At 41.4% G+C, this 20680-nt stretch overlaps 1 protein-coding gene across 1 annotated transcript in view; it reads left to right on the forward strand.

The window, feature by feature from the left end:
• The window catches only part of LOC124556609 (ERI1 exoribonuclease 3-like), a 98728-nt gene that overhangs the window by 45449 nt on the left and 32599 nt on the right, over window positions 1-20680 (forward strand). The window contains exon 3 of the mRNA XM_047130576.1: window positions 7218-7415. Coding sequence (XP_046986532.1) covers window positions 7218-7415 — 198 coding nt within the window. The remainder of the gene's footprint in view (window positions 1-7217; window positions 7416-20680) is intronic.

Consider the following 20680-nt stretch of genomic DNA (forward strand, 5'->3'; position numbering starts at 1 on the left):
TTTATTACTTGTTTACTGCTTACTTTATTCACTACACATATCACAGGCAGTAGACCCACATACCGCTAGATACACCTGCAAAAATTATATCACTGTGCATACACAGTTCAAGAGATATGATGTCATAAGCATTGAGATGCATAAAAATGAAACTGCAGGGCGAAATTCGCTAGAGATACAGGTGAAATATGTGTACAAATACATGAAAAATGTCTTAAATATATTCGACACGTGTGTATGCAGGCAAAGACGCAAGAAAACAGCTCATCCTAAACCAATGGAACAATATCGGTCACATTTGGTACACATATTAGCTATGATCCGAAAAGATATACTGTGATGGTAAGAACCACCAGCCTCCTGTTGGGCTTGTGGTAATAACGGGGAAATAGAATGGGGAGAAGGAGATGGACAAACAGAGAGTGTGGAGGAGAAGATGGGCAAAGATATGGGGGGAGGAGGAGGTGGACCGAGAGAGGGGACAGAAGGAGATGCACAGAGGTAGGGGGAGAAAGAAATTGGAAGAGAGTGGGGGAGGAGGAGATAAAAAGAGAGGGGGAGGAAATTGGCAGAAAAGGGAGGAGGAGGAGACTGACAGAAGAGGAGAGAGGAGTAGGTGGACAGACAGAGGAGGGAGAAGGAGATGAGCAGCAAGAGGGGTGAGGAGGAGATGGACAGGGAGAGGTGGTAGGAGGAGATGGACAAAGAAAGAGGAAGGTGAAGATGGGATTACAGAGGTAGAGGAGGAGGAGCAGATGGACAGAGAAATGGGGGACGAGCTGATGATGAAGAGTGGGGTAGCTAGCAGTGGGAGTAGGTGGACAGAGAGAGTGGTGGGAGGTGATGGTCAGAGAGTGGAGGAAGTGGACAGAGGGAGAGGCTGGTGAAAATGGATATGGTGGAGGGGGGGGGGGGCGGCGGAGCCGGAGATGGAAAAAGAGAGGCAAAGAGGAAATTTACTAATGGAAGATTGGAATAAATACATACCCAATCAACACCAGATACTTGGCTAGTATTTGTATAAAGGTTATTACTATCATAAGAAACCAATTTACTCTTAAAATTTTTTCCAACTGTGTTGGTTGCATGGTTGTAATTATTACTTATTTACCAATTTAGGTAGGCTGTCATGAGATAGCTTTATTTTACCCTACTGTTGACTGTGTCATTACGATAGCACTCCTGCTCAGTAGGAGAGGAACCGCAGGTTTGGACATTTGGTTCAGGCACTTTGGCCAACCAGCCAGTGGTGTGAAGCCACTATCCATGGGATTAAGCCTTAATGCCTCGAAGGCCGAATTGTTTGTGGCCACTGCGGCAATAATATCACGGAGTCCCAAGGGCTGAAAAGCTCAAAAATACACGACTTTACTAGGCGTGGTCGATCTGTGTGGCGCTGCGCTGTATGGGCCCAACTTGTTTACTGGATGGGACACTCAGAGGGCGCTGTCTAGAATCTGATCTCGCAGCCACCTCGGCTCTACCAGTCGACCATGCGTGTCTGTGTTTCAGTGTCAGGACTCAGAACCATCTGTTAATGACTTAGATAGGTATAAATAATAATTCCAATCACAGAAACAAGACTGTTTGTTTCTTTGTCAATTTACTCTTCTTTTGAATCCAGTAAAATGTCGCTAACCTCTTCCCTACAGAACATGGAGCACGGTCAGAATGCAAAATAGGTTGAATTATCAGAGGAACTTGTATATTGACCCGTAACTTCACAATACAGTACAGCTTTAATTTTCAACTGGAAATACTGTCTGAAATATTGTTCTGTGTTGAAACAGTTACAAAGCACACTAAAACACTTTCATGTAAGAGTAACATACAGTAGTGTCTGTACTGTAAAATATGTCTGTATTTTATGGCAAGATATTGCTACTGTGAGTGAAAGTTTAACGACTCTATACTCTATATACCTCATTACAGTACTGCATTGACAACCTTGCCCCCCCCCCCCCCCTCCCACACACACACACAAAATTGCACTTAACTATTTAAAACATGAGAAATCACAGAGTAAAAGCATCTTCTGTCCTTAAGAAGGACGAAAAAAATCTGTAACGTTCTTTTGCTTAGCAGACAACAACCTTGATTTTGCCACGATGTTCTGCCATTTCCTAATCCTCAACATGCTTAGCAGACAACAACCTTGATTTTGCCACGATGTTCTGCCATTTCCTAATCCTCAACATGTCTGTTGAGGTAAATGTAGGGCTTTGTTCGATGTATTGAAGGGCTATATCAAATGCATTTTTAACATCTGTTTGTGATACTTGAGTTGTAGGTTCATTTTCTTCATTGCCATCATCATCTTTCCATCTTTCTCACTCTCATTACTTGTTTGAATTACAGCGTCAATGATTTGGTTGTCAGTTAATTATTCTTCTGTTCTGCAGTCAACGTTAGCTGTACTGATCCACTCACTTATGTCACTGGACTCAGCATCTGGCAAATCCCTCAAAATTGCCGTCGTATGGTGCATGGGGTGTTTTATCTTGATTCTATTCACAGTTTTTTTTTTTTTTTTTTTTTTTTTTTTTTTTTTTTTTTTTTTTTTTTTTTTTTAAAAAAAATCACGAACAATGGCATCTTGTGATTGCCATTAGCATTACTACATTGTCTCCATCAAATTTTTCATAAAATCAGTGCCTTTTTTGTGACTGGTCCAGACAATGGAGGTGTTTTTTTTTTCTTCCCCCCCCCCCCCCCCCCCCCCCTCCTGCTTAAACTGCACGCACAAAACATTGTCTAGAATTTTGCTTTTAGGTTACTTCAGAATCTTGCACAGTTTCTCAACCCTTTCTCACCATCATTCGCCACTGTATGACATTCAATATTTTTCCTGCCTTTTTTTTTTTTTTTTCCTCCAGTCTTTTGCAGTTGTTATGCCAACCACTACCTCACTTTCAGTATCATCATCATCATCAGTGTTCTGCCTAAAGGCAGGCTTTCACATGATAGTTCTCCAGGCTGTCTGGTCTTCTGCCATCCTCTTCAGGTCTGCATAATTTCCTCTTCCCTTTATGTCATCTTTCAGTATTATGAAGAGACTCATCTTTATGTAACCATTGAAGCACTTCCAGTTTCTCTGCTGAAGACCATATCACATGTTTATGTTCATTTGATACCATAATTTAGTTTTACACACATTAATTTGTAAGAACAACACTGTCGCTAATTTATAAAACATATCCACAACAAACAGGTATCCGGAGACATTTTCAACAAATTCGAAATGCTTCATCAGTCAAAGAAGGGAAGAAAATGGATATTCTGGAAGAGATAAAAATATTATTCATTTTAAAAATCGGACAGATGAAAAACAGAGGATACTTCAACAATTTTGTTAGCGCTCTGCTTGTGGCTAATTAAGGAAAGAAAAAGAAACTATAGCTGTTGCATTTGTAATTGCCAAACTGACATATAAGATTAGTCGCACATGATTTCCACGCTGACAGACGGAATTATTAACATTATCTGTATACTAAACGAACTTTAAATTTTCAAACTTACCATTTTGTAACACTTTTTAATAATTTCATCTTACTTCATTTTATTAGTTCCTCTCTTTATGTATATATTGATATCATTAAGACACCTACACTTTTATTCTTTGGTCAGTATTCTATCTGTGCATATTTTCTGCCTTATATGCACAAAATAAATGTCAAAACTGTAAAAACACCTTGAATAGTTTGTAAACTAATTCAAATTGAGACACAGGTTGTGAAGACACTGCCAATTTAAATATTTGCCAGACTTAATGGTAACTATTTTTTCTGCGAATTTACCTTAACACAATTGTGTTCTTATTTCATGCCAGTAACATAAATATTCTATTCTGTACAGATATGCAAGACAATAACTTCATAAGCCAAAACCAGTGTTGAAAATAAATAAATAAAAGCCTAAGTGAAGAAAAAAAATGCCACATTCTTCCAATAAATATTTGGCTGTAGCACCCTCCATGAAAAAGATTAATGATGTGTGTCACTTTTTATCAGAAGAGATTCTCTCTGGTTTCCAGTGTCTGTCTGAAGTGGTCAAGACAGCCAGTCTAACTTGCAACATAAAGACAGAGCTCACCACATGTACCATCATTGACAGGATCAACTGTGGGCCTTTGGTACAGAGCTGAGTGGAGATTCTGAATAAGAAGCTCAGGGAGTCCTGTATCCATGTAGGTTGCAGATTTCCTTGACTCGCACCATAAGGTAGGGGGTATCAGGTTCTGCTTAATAGATCAGGTATCCATTACACACAGGAGGCAACTACATGGGCGGCAGTTGCTATGTGGAGTGGACTGTGAGCAGCTTTTTAGGTTAGATGGTTGCAGAATTGTAAAAATTGTTTCAGTCTCAAAGGGTACAGGTCAAACACAGGATGGAGGTAGATCTAGGAAACATTGGTATTGTAATTTTAAATTGTTGTAGCTGTGTTGAGAAAGAAACAGAGCTCCAAGCGCATATAGAAAGCACTGGAGCAGAAATCATTATAGGCACTGAAAGCTGGCTAAAGCCACAGATAAGTTCAGCCAAAGTTTTTACCAAGCCTGATGATGTTCAGAAAGGATAGATGCACTTCTGTTGGTGGTGGCTGTTGGTTGCTGTTAGAAGTGGTGTATCTTGTAGTGGAATTTAAGTAGACAGTTGGTGTGAGCTAATATGGGTAGAGGTTATACTTAACAACTGGAATAAGTTAGTAATTGGTACCTTCTACTGACCCCTGACTCAGATGACAGTTGCTGAAGGGTTCAAGGAAAATTTGAGTCTTATCTCAAGTAGGTACCTGACTCATACAATTTGTTGTTGGTGGTAGGGATAAAACATTGTCCAGAGTTGTACTAAATGCAGTCTCCAAAAATTATTTCATGCAGTTAGTTCAGAAGCCCAATTGAAGTGTTACAGTAATGTACTCGGCCTCTTAACAACAAGTAATCATTAGCGAATCATCATGACAGGTACAGGGATTAGTGACCACAAGGTCATTGTAGCAAGACTAAATATGGCAACATCCATATTCACAAAAATAAACAAAAACTATATATATTTTCAAAAAGCAGAAAAAAATTCGCTTGTCACGTTCTTAAGGGCAATCTGCACTCTTTCCAAACTAACCGTAGAAGCACACACAAGAAGTAGTGTTGCTAACAGTCTGAAGAAATTCTAGTCAAATGTAGAACATACCAGTGGCAAGACACAATAAATACCTTCAATGCATGATAGCAACAGTAATGTTACCAGAGACAATGCCACTAAAACAGAGTTACAAAATGTAGTTTTCCAGAATTCCTACACCAAAGAAATTCAAATCTAGAACACTGCTAACACAAGGAACTTAGAAGTTCAGGGTGCTTATAATTAAACTTTAGCTACCTGAGCCAATGTATACTGAAAACTGTTTATCATTTGGGTGTCCAAGTTTATAGGAATGATATTTAGACTGTGCCTACAGAGTTCGCATTTGTAGTGTTAGTGTCATTGCTTGCCATTATGCACTGTTGTTGGTATGGCAACGTGGGGTTGAAACATAAGTGTCATTGTGCATTACAGTTGCAGACAGTCAACATGGATATGGACAAGGTGAGTAGGGCTTTACTCATAAAGCTGTCGTATCAAAACAACTGCAATAGCACTGCTGCTCTTTGCGAGTGTCAATGCATTATAGGAATATGGAGAGGCCTTGTTGCCCCACTGGGGTTGAAGAACATGATTCAGTAGTTCAGATTACCTGGCAATTTGGGAATTGCGCCACAAATTGTCTCCTAATCATATTTCTTGCCTATTGAGTATTGTCTTAATTGTTTGACAGGATTTCTGATTTCCTGTCAGAAAGGTCACAATTGTCGAGTAAAACAGAAGTGATATTTGGCATTCCCTAAGGAAGTGTTGTAGGCCCTTTGCTGTTCCTAATCTATTTAAATGGTTTAAGAGACACTCTGAGCAGCCCTCTTAGGGTGTTTGCAGATGGTGCTGTTGTTTACTGTCTACTAAAGTTATCAGAAGATTAAAACCAATTGCGAAATGATTTAGACACAATATTTGTACGATGTGAAAAGTGGCAATTGACTCGAAATAAGGGAAAGTGTGGAGGTATTCCACATCAGTGCTAAAAGGAATCCGTTAAATTTCACTTACATGATAAATCAAACATTGTCAGTGCAACTAAATACCTAAGGATTACAGTACGGACAATTTGATCTGGAATGGTCACATTGATATTGTGGGAAAGGTGAACCAAAGACTGTTTTATTGGCAGAATACTTAGAAGGTGCAAACTGTCTATAAAGAGACTGCCTACGCTATGCTTGCCTGTCCTCTTCTGGAGTTGTGCTGCATGGTATGGGATCTCTACCAAATAGGTATGATAAAGGATGCCAAAAAAATTCAAAACAGGGCAGCTTGTTTTGTATTACTGCGAAGTAGGGGTGATACTGACATGGATATGAAATGTCAATTGGGATGACGACATTAAAACAAAGGCATTTTTCATTATGCAAGATCTTTTCATGAAATTTCTATCTTCAACTTTCCCCTTCAGAAGTGAAAATGTTTTGTTAGTGGCCACTGGCATATGGAGAAATGATCATTGTAATAAAAAAGAGAAATTGCTATTCAAGAATGGCATGGTAAAGAAAGGGTCTGAAGGTAGTTCGATGAACCATCTGCCAAGCACTTAAGTGTGAATTTGCAGATTAGTCATGTATATGTAGGTGTCAACAGGACCTTAACTATAAATTTCCATCCTTTTTTGTATCTTGTCAAAATTGATTTATAGGGAATTTATACTATTAAATAAAGTAGTTGATAAAATTATGTATGTACCAAGATCACAGGTGGCACTAGTATAACCATCACTTAAAAAGAGAGTTAACTGTAAAACATTGGGTTTAAAGGTTCCCTTTTCCTAAGGCTATGTGAGACAAGGACTGAAGCAAGATGTTGAAGGCTTTTAAAGTAGGCCAGATGGATAAGTCACTTAGAAACCGTGATTGGATAAGATACAATAGCAAGGAGAATATATATACACTCAGCCTCACACCAGTTATCCTAGTTTAAGTAACAGGTAAGTAGCCACTTTTTCTGTCTGCTATTGTAATTACTAGCTCTCATTTATTACTTTCTTGTACTTACACAGCTATTTTACAGTTTTTGCGTTGTTATTTGTGTGCAGTATTTTTCACTCCTCTCTCTTGTCATATTTCATTCCAGGAGATAATTGATAACTCCGAGACATTTGAGAGCATTTTTCAGCAGTTCAGAATATGGCTTCACAATAATGACTTCAATAACAGATGTGTGTTTGTAACATATGGTAACCAGGATTTCGAAAGGCTGCTGCCAACTCAGTGCCAGATTTCAAATATTGCTGTTCCAAGCTGCATGAGAAAATGGCTTGATTTGAAGAAGGTAAATGAATATATTTATATTTTCAGTTGCACATAGATGCAGAAATGACAGATATCTCTGTAAGTGAACATGGAATTGAGAAACAACTGTTTTGCTAAAGGGAAGGTCACTTGACTGATGGGGGTATCATTGGAAGTCAGTGTCTGTGCAGATAAGAGATATCTTTTTAACCTTATGTTCTACCACAGTTATTTTTGGCTGCTGAATTCTTTACAGTTGGTTCTCTTAGTACTATAAAAATGAGTTATATTATTTTTGTGCCTCATCCTAATGTTTTGACAAATTCAGAGTCTCGTGTTTGTGTCTGATGTGAGAATACACTTTTTTACATGTAACCACAAACAACTGTGTCTTTGAATTTCTCCTTTTCATCAAAAACAAAATTAAACTTTTGCACTGTCATTGATTTTGATTTAATTTCTCATATTGCTGGCATTTTTAAAGGTGAGTTACACACAAGCAAGTGGGAATTTACCCTGGTTTATTTACAACAAGAGTTATATATAGGATGCTCCTCGGAAACAGTGCTATCTAACTTTAGTCTGTATTCCAAAGCAAAGTCCAGTTCATGCTGTATCAGAGTTCCGCTTAGGACAAACAGAGTCCACGATAATAGTACCTAAGCCAAACCAGTAGCACTCATTGCACCCTCCACAGATTGCATCCCATTTGATTCAGACCCGTCCTGGGCCAGTTTATATGCTAGATTCTGGTGTGGCCTTATCAGAGAGCACTCTTGATGGCAAGCACCAAGTTAGACCAGTTCTTAAGTATTGATTATTGGTCTAGGAGCCCTACCAACTCAGAATAAAAGAAAAAAGAAGATTCAGAGATGAGGTGCGTGATTTGTCATGGTTTTGTTTTGTTGTCAAGAGAGTGTTATAAAAATACTTAACAAGCTGCAATAAGAGACAATAAATGTAGTGTGTGTCGTAAAGAGTCTTATGCTAAACATGCTGAACCCACATTCCAATTAGAATGAAATAATATATTGCTTTTTCCATCACACCTCACATAATGACCACAGTGTTAAAATTAGAGAAATTGTGCTTGTTCAGATGGGTACTGACAATTGTTCTGCATATGTAACATCTGTGAGTAGAACAGGATTAAGGTGAAGTGAGTTTGGTATGTTATGTGCCCTCTGCTAAGGACAGTATTGTTTGTGCAACATAAATGTAGACAAAACTTCCGTGTAGGTGCAAAAATACCATTTATTGGAGAACAATTCGCAAATAAACTGGGAATTGTGTACAGTAGAGAACAAATCACCGCCTGTGCAGTATATGACAGAGGCAGAATGGACAATCTCCTTGGAAAAAATGCAAAATGTATCCTTATTTGCTAAAGCCTTGACTGAAACACATTCTCATCGAGCCTCTACAAAGTTAGAAGGTATCCCTCTCACTATTATTACAGACAAAAGCAGTGATGTGACCAACGGAATTATCTTTTAAAGAGGCCTAATGCTCCAATTTGATGAAGAATTCAAACATGGAATTTTGCAGCATTCAAGGTGTATGATGCATATAGAGGGGCTCAAAGAAAACTCAGGCTGACTCAGGTACCTTCATATTTACATTTTGCCAGAAAAAATAAAGTTCATGTTATAGAGATATGACATTAAGCTCGACATGTTTTCAGCGTTTCCTTTTTGATTATATATCATGTCACTTTCCTTCAGAAGTATATATGGAAATACTGAACTCCACATGACAATCACACTTACCAACAACCTCCACAGTCCACAAACTACCCATATTATTTTCACTCGTCCTGGTCACAAGTTTGCCTGATGTTTAAAAAGGAAAAGAAGATACAGGAACATAAAATGTTTGATCACCTGTCGTATGTCAAAGGCTGGCACTCCAAAATAGTAATAATAATGAAATTTTTCAGGCTTTCCTAACATATCTGTTGCAAATATTCTTCTCGAGTTTGCCACCGGATCATACTGTATGAATCCCAGAATATTTCATCAATACAGCTGTTCGACATCTTCAGATGGTGATAGATACTGTTGTCACTGCTACAAGATGCAGCTGACAATAATTGAGTGGGGGGGGAGACAGTTATCTGGCCAGGGCCTGGCAGTATGTGTGTGTGAAATACACTCATCTACATCTACATCCATACTCCGCAAGCCACCTGACGGTGTGTGGTGGAGGGTAGCTTGAGTACCTCTATCGGTTCTCCCTTCTATTCCAGTCTCGTATTGTTCGTGGAAAGAAGGATTGTCGGTATGCCTCTGTGTGGGCTCTAATCTCTCTGATTTTATCCTCATGGTCTCTTTGCGAGATATACATAGGAGGGAGCAATACACTGCTTGACTCTTCAGTGAAGGTATGTTCTCGAAACTTTAACAAAAGCCCGTACCGAGCTACTGAGCGTCTCTCCTGCAGAGTCTTCCACTGGAGTTTATCTATCATCTCCGTAACGCATTCGTGATTACTAAATGATCCTGTAACGAAGCGCACTGCTCTCTGTTGGATCTTCTCTATATCTTCTATCAACCCTATCTGGTACGGATCCCACACTGCTGAGCAGTATTCAAGAAGTGGGCGAACAAGCGTACTGTAACCTACTTCCTTTGTTTTCGGATTGCATTTCCTTAGGATTCTTCCAATGAATCTCAGTCTGGCATCTGCTTTACCGACGATCAACATTATATGATCATTCCATTTTAAATCACTCCTAATGCGTACTCCCAGATAATTTATGGTATTAACAGCTTCCAGTTGCTGACCTGCTATTTTGTAGCTAAATGATAAAGGATCTATCTTTCTGTGTATTCACAGCACATTACACTTCTCTACATTGAGATTCAGTTGGAGGAAAGCAGCACTTGTGCCCCCTGGGGGGAGCTGCAGAAAGGCCTTCCGTGCATGTGCTGTGGGCAAAGACTGTGCTACTGGACAGTCCTGTGCTTAAAAACTGAATCACACGTCAGCAATTCCCTGTGTCGAGTCATGAATCGGAAACTCTTGTTTCTTCTGTTTTCATTTAATGGCAGCTGGATTCCAGGCAGTGCTTAACTGAAAACCACCGTTGATAAGGTTGCCCGCTGTACAGATATGTATGGCCTCCCTAAGAACATAGTTCCAGAAATATGATGCTGAATATAAAACTTAAGTCTTCTTGTAAAACATATGATGCCTCATGATCAGGCAGTGCTAAACTACCGCTGATTTGTCAGGTTGTCCCAGGCTTGTATGACAATGGTGTTCAACACAACGTTCCTGCACAGTTTGGCATGTCTACCTGGTATAAGGTATCCCAAATTGGCGTGGGGTTTGATATACACCTTAGGAAACATGACTTATATAATATTCCATGCCAGTGTGGGAAGTCTTATATTGGGCAGACATTCCGAACCATGGCAGAACATTGAGTTGAACACATTTGCAAAATAATAATAACATGTAAATCAAGAACCTCTTTGTTACAACTCTTGGGCCTTGAATGTCCCATTACATTAGAAGTACCTGTAGACAGAGGATGTTACACCAATAGTAATGGAAACAGAAATAACTCACCTTTCATTTTCGCTGCTCATATTCCCCCTCTTTTAATGCTCATACAATGGAACTGTAGCAGTTAATACCACCACCTGGCAGAACTCAAGAAATTGATGTCACCCTTCTCCACATATGTGTTGCACTGCAAGAATCGCAATTACCGGAAAACCATGTCTCGGGTTGAAAGTACCATGTCTTTAGTTACATGATAGGAGCTTCAGGGGGCATTTGCACATTGGTGCAACAATCCATTTTTAGTGAGCAGGTTCTACAGAACATCACCGTTAGGCCATAGCCATTAGAATCCGACTGTCTGCCTTGGTAATAATTCACAACTTATACTCTCCCCCTCCCCCACCGCCCTCCCCCCAAAAGTAGGGATGTATCTTATTGGAAGGTGGAAGAATTGTTATATCTTATCCTGCTGGCTGATGTCAACATACACAATTATGTGCAATGCAGTGACAATGCAATGAGTAGAGGTCAACTAGTCAAGCACCCAACTTCTGGATTTCAACCTTTATCTGATGAATAGAAAGATTCCAGTGCATTTTTAGTGCCACTCCTGGCACCTTTTCTGTGATCAGCTTAGCACTCTGCAGTCTGTGTGTCAAATCTGTGATACAATTGCGTGCCTATAGTGATGTATTCTATGGTGGTCTCAAGAAATAGCTGAGGCCATAAAAAACAGACAAAAAGCATTAGAATGACAAATGAGACATACCTCTGCCAGTAATCTATTCCATATATATTATAAAAATGGCTGTACATAAATATGAATTTATGTATGTGACGGATCTCCAAAACCACTGGATTGATCTCAACCAGACTTGGTACACATATCACCTACTGTCTGCCAATCATTGCAGTGGTGGTAAAACCACCTACTCATCTCACACTGGCCCTTCTGTGATTGATGGAAGTCAGCTGAGTTTGTGCCACTTCGGAATGTGTACACTCATTGCCAATCTTAGCTATATAACAGTATTGTGCACCATAAGAATACAGTTTTGATCCATGTGCAGTGTTCTGCATAGTGATTATTAATATTATTTACAGAAATGAGCGAAGATGCTGGACCTTGTCCTTGTAGTAACTCACCATCAACTTTTGTGACACTTCTGCAACACATTACTCCATTATGTATTGATTTCATTTATAATCTACAAGCTGGCTGCTCTCGGGGAAGGAAGTGGTTGTCTCATCATCCATAGTGCTCCAAGCTGATCACAAGCTTCTGCCCTCAACATCCTCCAAGCAGGGGCCTAATAAAAGTGTGTAATCAGTATCTATAAAAGGGGTGAGCATAAAAAAGCAGTGTATTCAGTGACATGTGAATATCCATACTGTAGTCATCCAATATTTGAGAATGAGAGCACATGTAGACTTGGAACAATGTTCACACATAATTTCAAACCTCTATGAAACTTATTCTCTGGACGAGCCCCACAAAATGATGAAAGCAAAAAAGGTTATTGCTTACTACTGCCACATGATGCATGACATTTTAATTTATTACTTCTTTACTGCTAACTCTGTTTGCAACATATTTCATAGGCAGTATCAACATATGCTGCTGAATCTACATACCAAGCAGGGTAGTGCAGTGGTTAGCACACTGGACTCTCTCAGGAGGACAATGGTTCAAACCCATCCTGATTTAGGTTTTCCGTGATTTCTGTAAATCGCTTAAGGCAAATGTCAGGAAGGTTCCTTCGAAAGGGCACGCTTGCTTTTGTTCTCCAGCCTTCCCTAAACTGAGCTTGTGCTATGCCTCTAATAACCTCACTGTCAATGGAATGTTGAACACTAATCACCTCCTACTCCTCCTCCTCCTCCTCCTGAATTTACATAGAAAAATAAATCATGGTGCGACATGTAGTTCAGGAGATATGACATCATAAACTCTTGAGATCTGTGAAAACCTGGCACATTATGCATGATGTCTTAATTTATCACATCTTTACTACTAATTTTATTCTCAACACATTTCACATGCAGTATCTGAATATACCAGTGAATGTACCTGCAAAATTATATTATTGTACAGCACATAGTTCAAGAGATACGACTTCATAGAAATTGTGCTGCATGAATGTGAAACTGCAGGGTGAAATTTGCTGCAGATACAAATGAAATATGTGTACAAATTTGTGTGGAATATGTTAAATATATTTCACATATGCATACGCTTACAAAGCCACAGGTAAAAAGCTCATTCTAAACCCCTAGAACGATCTCAATCAAACTGGGTTCACAAATTGGTTACTGACGGGGAAGAAATATTGTGGGGATAAGAACTGCTAGCATCCTATTGGGGTGATTGTGATAACATGAAGTGAGAAGGGGAGGGAGGAGATGGACAGACAGTAAGGGGAAAGGAGTAGATGATTACAGATACAGTATGAGATGGACTGAGAGAGAGGGAATGGCAAATGGGCAGAGACAAGGAGGAAGATATAGGCAGAGAGAGGGGAGAGGAGGAGATGATCAGAGAGGGGGGAGGAGGAAAAGGACAGAGAAAGGGACGAGGAGGAGGGGAGAGGGAGAGGGGAAGAACTTGACAAATGGAAGGGGGAGGGAGGAAATAGAGTAAGGGAAGTGGAAATGGACAGAAGGGGAAGGAGTAGATGGACAGAGGGGGAGGAACAGGTTAACAGACAGAGGGGAAGGAGGAGATGGACAGGCTGGGGGTGGGGGTGGAGGTGGAGAACAGAGAAGGGGTGAAGGAGCTGTGCAGATAGAGTGGAAAGAGAAGATAGACTAATGAAAGATTGGAATAAATACACATCTGGACAATGCCAGGTACTCAGTTAATATTATATAAACTATAAATGCGAACATTTTTAGGTTAGGCTTTACCGTGACTGTTACTGACATTAAATGAAACAACAAGTTCACTGTTACCAGTCACCGTTTTATTTATTTCCACAACGCGTTTCGAAGGTTTAAACCTGCATCATCGGGTGGATTTAAATTAGTAAGTATTACATTTGTGTGTGTGTTGTGTTACGATTTTTTGGAGGAACTTGTGGCACCGAGTTAGCAGTAAAGAAGTAATAAATTAAAATGTCATGCATCATGTGGCAGTAGTAAGCAATAACCTTTTTTGCTTTCATCATTTTGTGGGGCTCGTCCGGAGAATAAGTTTCATAGAGGTTTGAAATTATGTGTGAACATTGTTCCAAGTCTACATGTGCTCTCATTCTCAAATATTGGATGACTACAGTATGGATATTCACATGTCACTGAATACACTGCTTTTTCACGCTCTTCCCTTTTATAGGTACTGATTACACAAGTTCCTCCAAAAATCGTAACACAACACACACACAAATGTAATACTTACTAATGTAAATCCACCCGATGATGGAGGTTTAAACCTTCGAAACGCGTCGTGGAAATAAATAAAATGGTGACTGGTAACAGTGAACTTGTTGTTTCATTTAATTATATAAACTAATTAAAAGCAAAAGCACATTATGTAATCAAACAATGGAAGTAGGATTGTTGGGACCAATACATTGATTCAATGGGTACAGATACCGCTGCAAAACAGACTTTTAGATTGAAGAGTACTTCATACCAATTCCTTTGACATAGCCAAATTACCCGCCACATACTAAGTCAAAATTTCAGCTTCAAACAATTTTCAGCCACATCGAATCTTTATGTATTGCAATATTCTACATTTTAACACCTGACACATGTAGATCGATAACATCCCTATCACAGAATGGAAATTCAACATTGCAGTAGCACAATGTGAAGCTGCTCTTTAGGCCTGGATTCCTTACACAATCAAATGCTTCACTAACTTGGTGACTCAAATGATCAAAGTATCTTGATGATGGTTAACAAGATCAAGCAGGAGGAATTTTTCCCCACCTATTGGATGGGAAGTATGATTTTATCAGTATTGAAACTTAGCAAAGAAAACCACAGTATAGGCAGCTACAGACCAATCAGTTTAACAGCAACCCTGTTGTGGATTTCAAAGGTTATGCAAGTTGTGACATGGTCGCAAACTGAACAGTGACCCGAATATAGGATAACCAGTTCTCTCCAATGCGACGTTCTGGAGTTGGTGCTAACAGAGGGCGCTGATTATGAGTGGTAGTTTTCATTCATTAGGCTTCTTTAGCTATTTATTTTGTAATTTTCTGTATTATTCTGTGCACTCTGAAAGCTGTATACTATTTACTTCGTTATCTGTAATACCGCCATTTGTGCATATGTCAGTTACTGTCTCTTAACATTTTCCTTTTTAGCAATCTAACTTTTATCATGTTTTATTTCATTGCTTTTTATCACCGTAATGCCTCTTACACCTTATAAGCCCATTGCAGACTTTACTGATTGTATCCCCCGTTATTTTTCATCATACAATTAATCATCGAAGAATGAGTGTACGTCTACAGTAGCGACATCTGGCGAACTTGCAACACAAACATTTTGTGGCTATTGTACGCAGTTTGTTTTGAACAGTAGTGCTGTTGACAAGATGATTCTTGTATATACTATTATTTATATATAATCTGACAAGGCTGGTGCTGATTTTGTTTTTACCATTTGACGATGCCACTATGGCTCCAGTATATTAGGACATGTTTTTATAAAACAAGTATGCCTCTTCAATTGTAAAGTGCAAAAATGCACATGTATGTCAGTAATACTTTTCATTATGGTCTATTTTATTGTTTTAAGATGAAAACAATCTGCTAGTGTATTTGTATTTTTCCCATATTTTGCTGCAGATCAGAAGAGTGTCATTATAGACAGACACCGGTAGTCTGAAGACAAAAAATTTGTGACTGTAATTGTGTAGTAAAGGAAATTTATTCAAAGATTATGGTTGCAGACTGCTGTCAGGGAAGCCTCAGCATTTAGTCAACACCTATTAGTTCTCCTTGACATACAAAAGACCTATGATGCAACATAGGGACACACAGCTACTTTACTCAGATGAGGGATTCCAAGGTAATCTACCAGCTTTTATCTCAAGTGTGTTGCCCCATTGGCATTACATCTAAGAATGATATGGGTCTTTGAGCACTACCTTCTTTGCATTTGGCGTAAACAGAACTGTTACCATTGTGGGTCCCCCTGCAGGTTCGGGGGTTAGAATAGGCCCGCGGTATTCTTGCCTGTCATAAGAGGCGACTAAAAGGATTTCACACGTTTCGGCCTTTATGTGATGGTCCCCTCTCGGGTTTGACCTCCATATTTCAAAATTCTTCCGAAGAGCGAGCCAATTGGGGAAGGGCGCCTTACAAGGTGCATTGTGTCCATCGTGCATTGAGATCTTTTGCCTGCTTTCTCATCGTCGCATTGCATTCCCACTCGTTCTCCATCTCTTGGGCGAGGATACATTCCTGGGTGCGATTTCTGCCATGCACTGTGCAGTGTCGCTTTCTGCGGAGACGACGACCATGGACTTCCTTGCACCTAATATCCAGCGTGGTAGCCAGTCCGTTGTGGTGGGGCCGCCATGTACCCTGTTGGTTGTAGCGCCCTGACAAGACCCGGATCGCTCTGCTGATGCCTGCGCCGTTAACTCCCCACATATGCCAAGGAGTAGATGCCTATCTCCCTGGGGCATCGGTACTCCCGGCAATGGCCATCCTGCCAGGTGTCCCTTGCTAAGGCAGGGTGGCACCCATGGGGAGGGCCCTTAGTTGGAGTGGGTGGCATCAGGGCAGATGACCTGCAGTGAAGCGTGGTACATCATCTCTTGCTGGTGTCCAGCCGCCAGCAGAATCTACGTGTTCTAGGGCTCAATTCAACACTCAGAAATACGATCCAAAATCGTTCCCCTCCCTGGTTACACCATGGGAGGAGCGAAAGGCTAAGGATGGCAGTAAGACTTATTCGCCCCAGTTCCTAGTTTGTACAGGAGCTGATGGGGAGTCTTTCATGGCAATGAAGCCTCAGTTCTTTGTAGAGCATTTAGAGGAAAAGTTTGGGGAGGTGAAGGGATTATCCAAAATGCACTCTGGGTCGGTTTTGATAAAAACAGCATCCTCTGCCCAGTCACGAAGGTTATTCACTTGTGACAAGTTGGGGGATATTTCAGTTACCATCATGCCCCACAAGAGTTTAAATATGGTCCAGGGTATTATATTTCATAGGGACCTTCTTTTGCAGTCTGATCACGAGCTGTGTGCCAATTTAGAGCGGCGAAGTGTTCATTTTGTCCAGCACATTCATCGGGGTCTGAGGGATAATCGAGTTGCTACCGGTGCCTTCATCTTGGCCTTCGAGGGTGATACATTATCGGAGAAGGTCAAGGTGATGGTCTACCGCTTGGGTCACTCCCTTCCCAGGTTCCTCCTACCAGTGGCAAAGCAGACACCCGCCAGTGGCTGAAGAAGCCCCAGGTAGCTGGTCGTAGGGCTTCGCGGTCCTCTTCAGTCCCAGAGACTGAATCAAAGAAGCCCTCCCTGCTTGAGCAACCCAAGTAACAGCGCGAGAAATCGCCAAAGACCCCTAAGATGAAGGAAACTGCGGTGGCACCACCGCCACCATAGTTACCTACCAGCTCTGCATCTGAGGATGAGGTGGAGACTCTGGCGTCTGCTGAGGTCCTAGATCTCGCCGGTCCCTGAGACGCGATGGATGACACGCCCATAGGTTCCCAGTTGGTGGCAGCAGGTGACCTAGCAGCGTAATCTGCCTCCTCGGTCCCTTCACGCCATTTTCGGCCATGTACAATGTCTTTCTCCCATGAAATTGCAGCAGTTTTTTCCACCATCTTGCTGAACTATGCCAACTTGTCAGCTTTCACCCTTTCTCCTGCATTGCTCTCCAGGAAACTTGGTTTCCGGTGATGTGGAACCCTGCCCTCCGTGGCTATCAGTGTTATTATAAGAACCGGGCAGCATATGAAAGGGTATCTGTTGGTGTCTGCATCTTCATCCTTAACTCTTTTTACAGTGAGTGTGTCCCTCTTCAAACACCTTTAGAGGCTGTCACTGTTCGTGTGTGGACTCCTCAGGCTGTTACTGTCTGCAGTCTCTATCTTCCACCGGATGGTGACATCCCGCAGCATGTCCTGGCTGCACTGATAACCCAATTGCCGCCACCTTTTCTGTTACTGGGCAACTTCAACGCCCATAACCCTCTGTGGGCTGGATCAGTGGCAACAGGCCGAGGCAGTGTCATCAAGCAAGTGTTGGCACAGCTTGACCTTTCTCTTTTAAATGATAGTGCCTTCACACATTTCACACTGAAGCTCAAGCTGTGCCAACACTTGCTTAACGACTTCAGTGTGAAATGTGTGAAGGCACCTTTAGATCTGCAGTCCTAGCCTATTACCATCTGTCCAGTGGAGTGTGCATGACGACTTGTGTGGTAGTGACCACTCTCCGATCTTTCTGTCTTCTGTCACTGCCACAGCGCCACTCTTCTGGGTGTCCCTGTAAATAAGGCTGACTGGGACTGGTTCACCTCCATTGCCACTATTGAGACTCTTTCCAATGACGCCATTGATGTGGTGGTTCACTCGATCACCAGCGGCATCATTACAGCCGCAGAATTTGCAATTTGCTGTTTGTCTGGGTCCCCTGGCGGAGGACTGTGCGTTGGTGGTCACCCGAGATCACTGAGGCAATTAGAGATCGCATGCAGGCCCTCCAGCATCATAAGCGGCATCCATCATTGGAACACCTCATTGCCTTTAACTGTGCGCAAGCCTGCCACCTCATTCGCAGACGCAAGCAGGAGTGCTGAGAAAGGTATGTCTACACCATTGGCCTCTGTACCTCTCCATCCCAGGTTTGGGCCAAGATTAGGTGACTCTATAGTTATCAGACCCCTGTCAGCGTCCCTGCACTTTCACTGAATGGAGCAGTCTGTACTGACTCCGACACGATTGCAAACCACTTAGCGGAGCATTTTGCTCAGAGTTCCGCTTCTGCGAATTACCCGCTGGCCTTCTGCTCTCTGAAAGAGCAGTTGGAACATCGGAGCCTTTCATTCCACACGCACCACCCTGAATCATACAATGCTCTGGTCAGTGAGTGGGAATTCCAAAATGCCCTATCTGCTTGCCCTGACATGGCTCCCGGGCCAAATTGCATCCACTGTCAGATGCTCAAACACCTTTTGGTGGACTGCTGGCGACGCCTCCTAGACCTTTTTGACCGTATCTGGGCTGAGGGTGAGTTCCCGTCGCAGTGGCGGGAAAGCATCGTAATCCCTGTATTGAAACCTGTAAAGAACAGCTGGAGGTAGACAGCTACCGCCCCACTAGCCTCACCAATGTTCTTTGCAAGTTGCTCGAATGCATGGTGAGCCGGAGGTTGAGTTGGCTACTTGAGTCTCGGGACCTTCTGGCTTCGTCTCAGGATGGGTTCCGTAAGGACCACTCTGCCACCGATAATCTGGTCTGTCTGGAGTCTGCCATTCGTACAGCCTTTGTCCACCACCAGCATCTGGTTGCTGTCTTTCTTGACATGCGAAAGGCATACAATACAACATTGCGACAACACATCCTCTCCATACTACATGAGTGTGGTCTTTGGGGGCCGGTCCCGATTTTCGTGCAAAATTTTCTGTCGCTTCGTTCCTTCCGCGTACAAGTTGCGGCCTCCCATAGTTCCTCAAGAGTTCAGGAGAATGGGGTCCCGCAAGGGACTGTCTTGAGTGTCTGCCTCTTTTTAGTTGCAATTAATGGGCCTGCTGCAGCGGTGGAAATGTCTGTCTCAGCTTCCTTGTATGCTGATGACTTCTGCTTATACTATAGCTCCACTGGCATTGCAGCTGCTGAATGGCAGCTACAGGGTGCTATCCACAAGGTGCAGTCTAGAGCTGTAGCACATGGCTTCCAGTTTTTGGCTGTCAAGACCTGCATTATGCATTTCTGCCAACATTGCACAGTTCACCCTGAGCCACGGCTTTATCTTGATGGCGAACGTCTTGCTGTGGTGGAGACGCACCGGTTTTTGGGATTGGTTTTTGATACCTAGTTGACTTGGCTCCCTGATATTCGGCAGCTTAAACAAACTTGCTGGCGGCATCTGAAGGAGAGACCCGGACCCCTATCTCACCCATGTTAATTCACTAATGTTAATGACCCATTATCTCAGAAACTGTTGTAGATAAGGATTTAAAATTTATGCTGTATATTAACCACTGACTCTTTATTCTACTGATCTACGATGGTAAGTTTTGCTTCAAAACAAAAGGTTTTACTAATTTTTTACTCAATGCCTAAATTTTGTTAACATAAATACACATAAAAATAGCTGAGCCGAACGTATATTCTTGGTTGTAGATCCATGGCTGACTGGATAGTTGTGCAGGACCCTGTAAAGTTTCACTGCAATAGGATGAATAGTTTCTGATAAAAAGGGGCTTTTGTAGTGAAAAATGTATAAACTGAGAAAAGGACGTTTAAAGTTTTCATATAAAATTTCGTACCTTTATTGTTACATGATGTTATTAAAAACACCCTGCTCCATATTTTAGGTCATCTTCACCACCAGTTCTATCAAATAACAGCTGCCTTCTCCTTTTCCTTGCCTGTTTGTTCACATGTTTTGCTGAAATTTCAGCTTTTTTCACTCTTCCGATGTCCACTTTGTGAAGACCTTCCACTTTATTCTTCCCCAAAATCACTCCCACCTTCTCAAGTACTCTGTGTGCCACTACATCCATTATTAAATGTGATTACAGTGTCATACTTCCTAACTGTAGGGTCTTCATCCCAAGTACACTTTTTGGTATGTGAGTCCAGAGAATATT

The sequence above is a fragment of the Schistocerca americana genome, chromosome X (assembly GCF_021461395.2).
Source record: "Schistocerca americana isolate TAMUIC-IGC-003095 chromosome X, iqSchAmer2.1, whole genome shotgun sequence".
Classification (NCBI taxonomy): domain Eukaryota; kingdom Metazoa; phylum Arthropoda; class Insecta; order Orthoptera; family Acrididae; genus Schistocerca; species Schistocerca americana.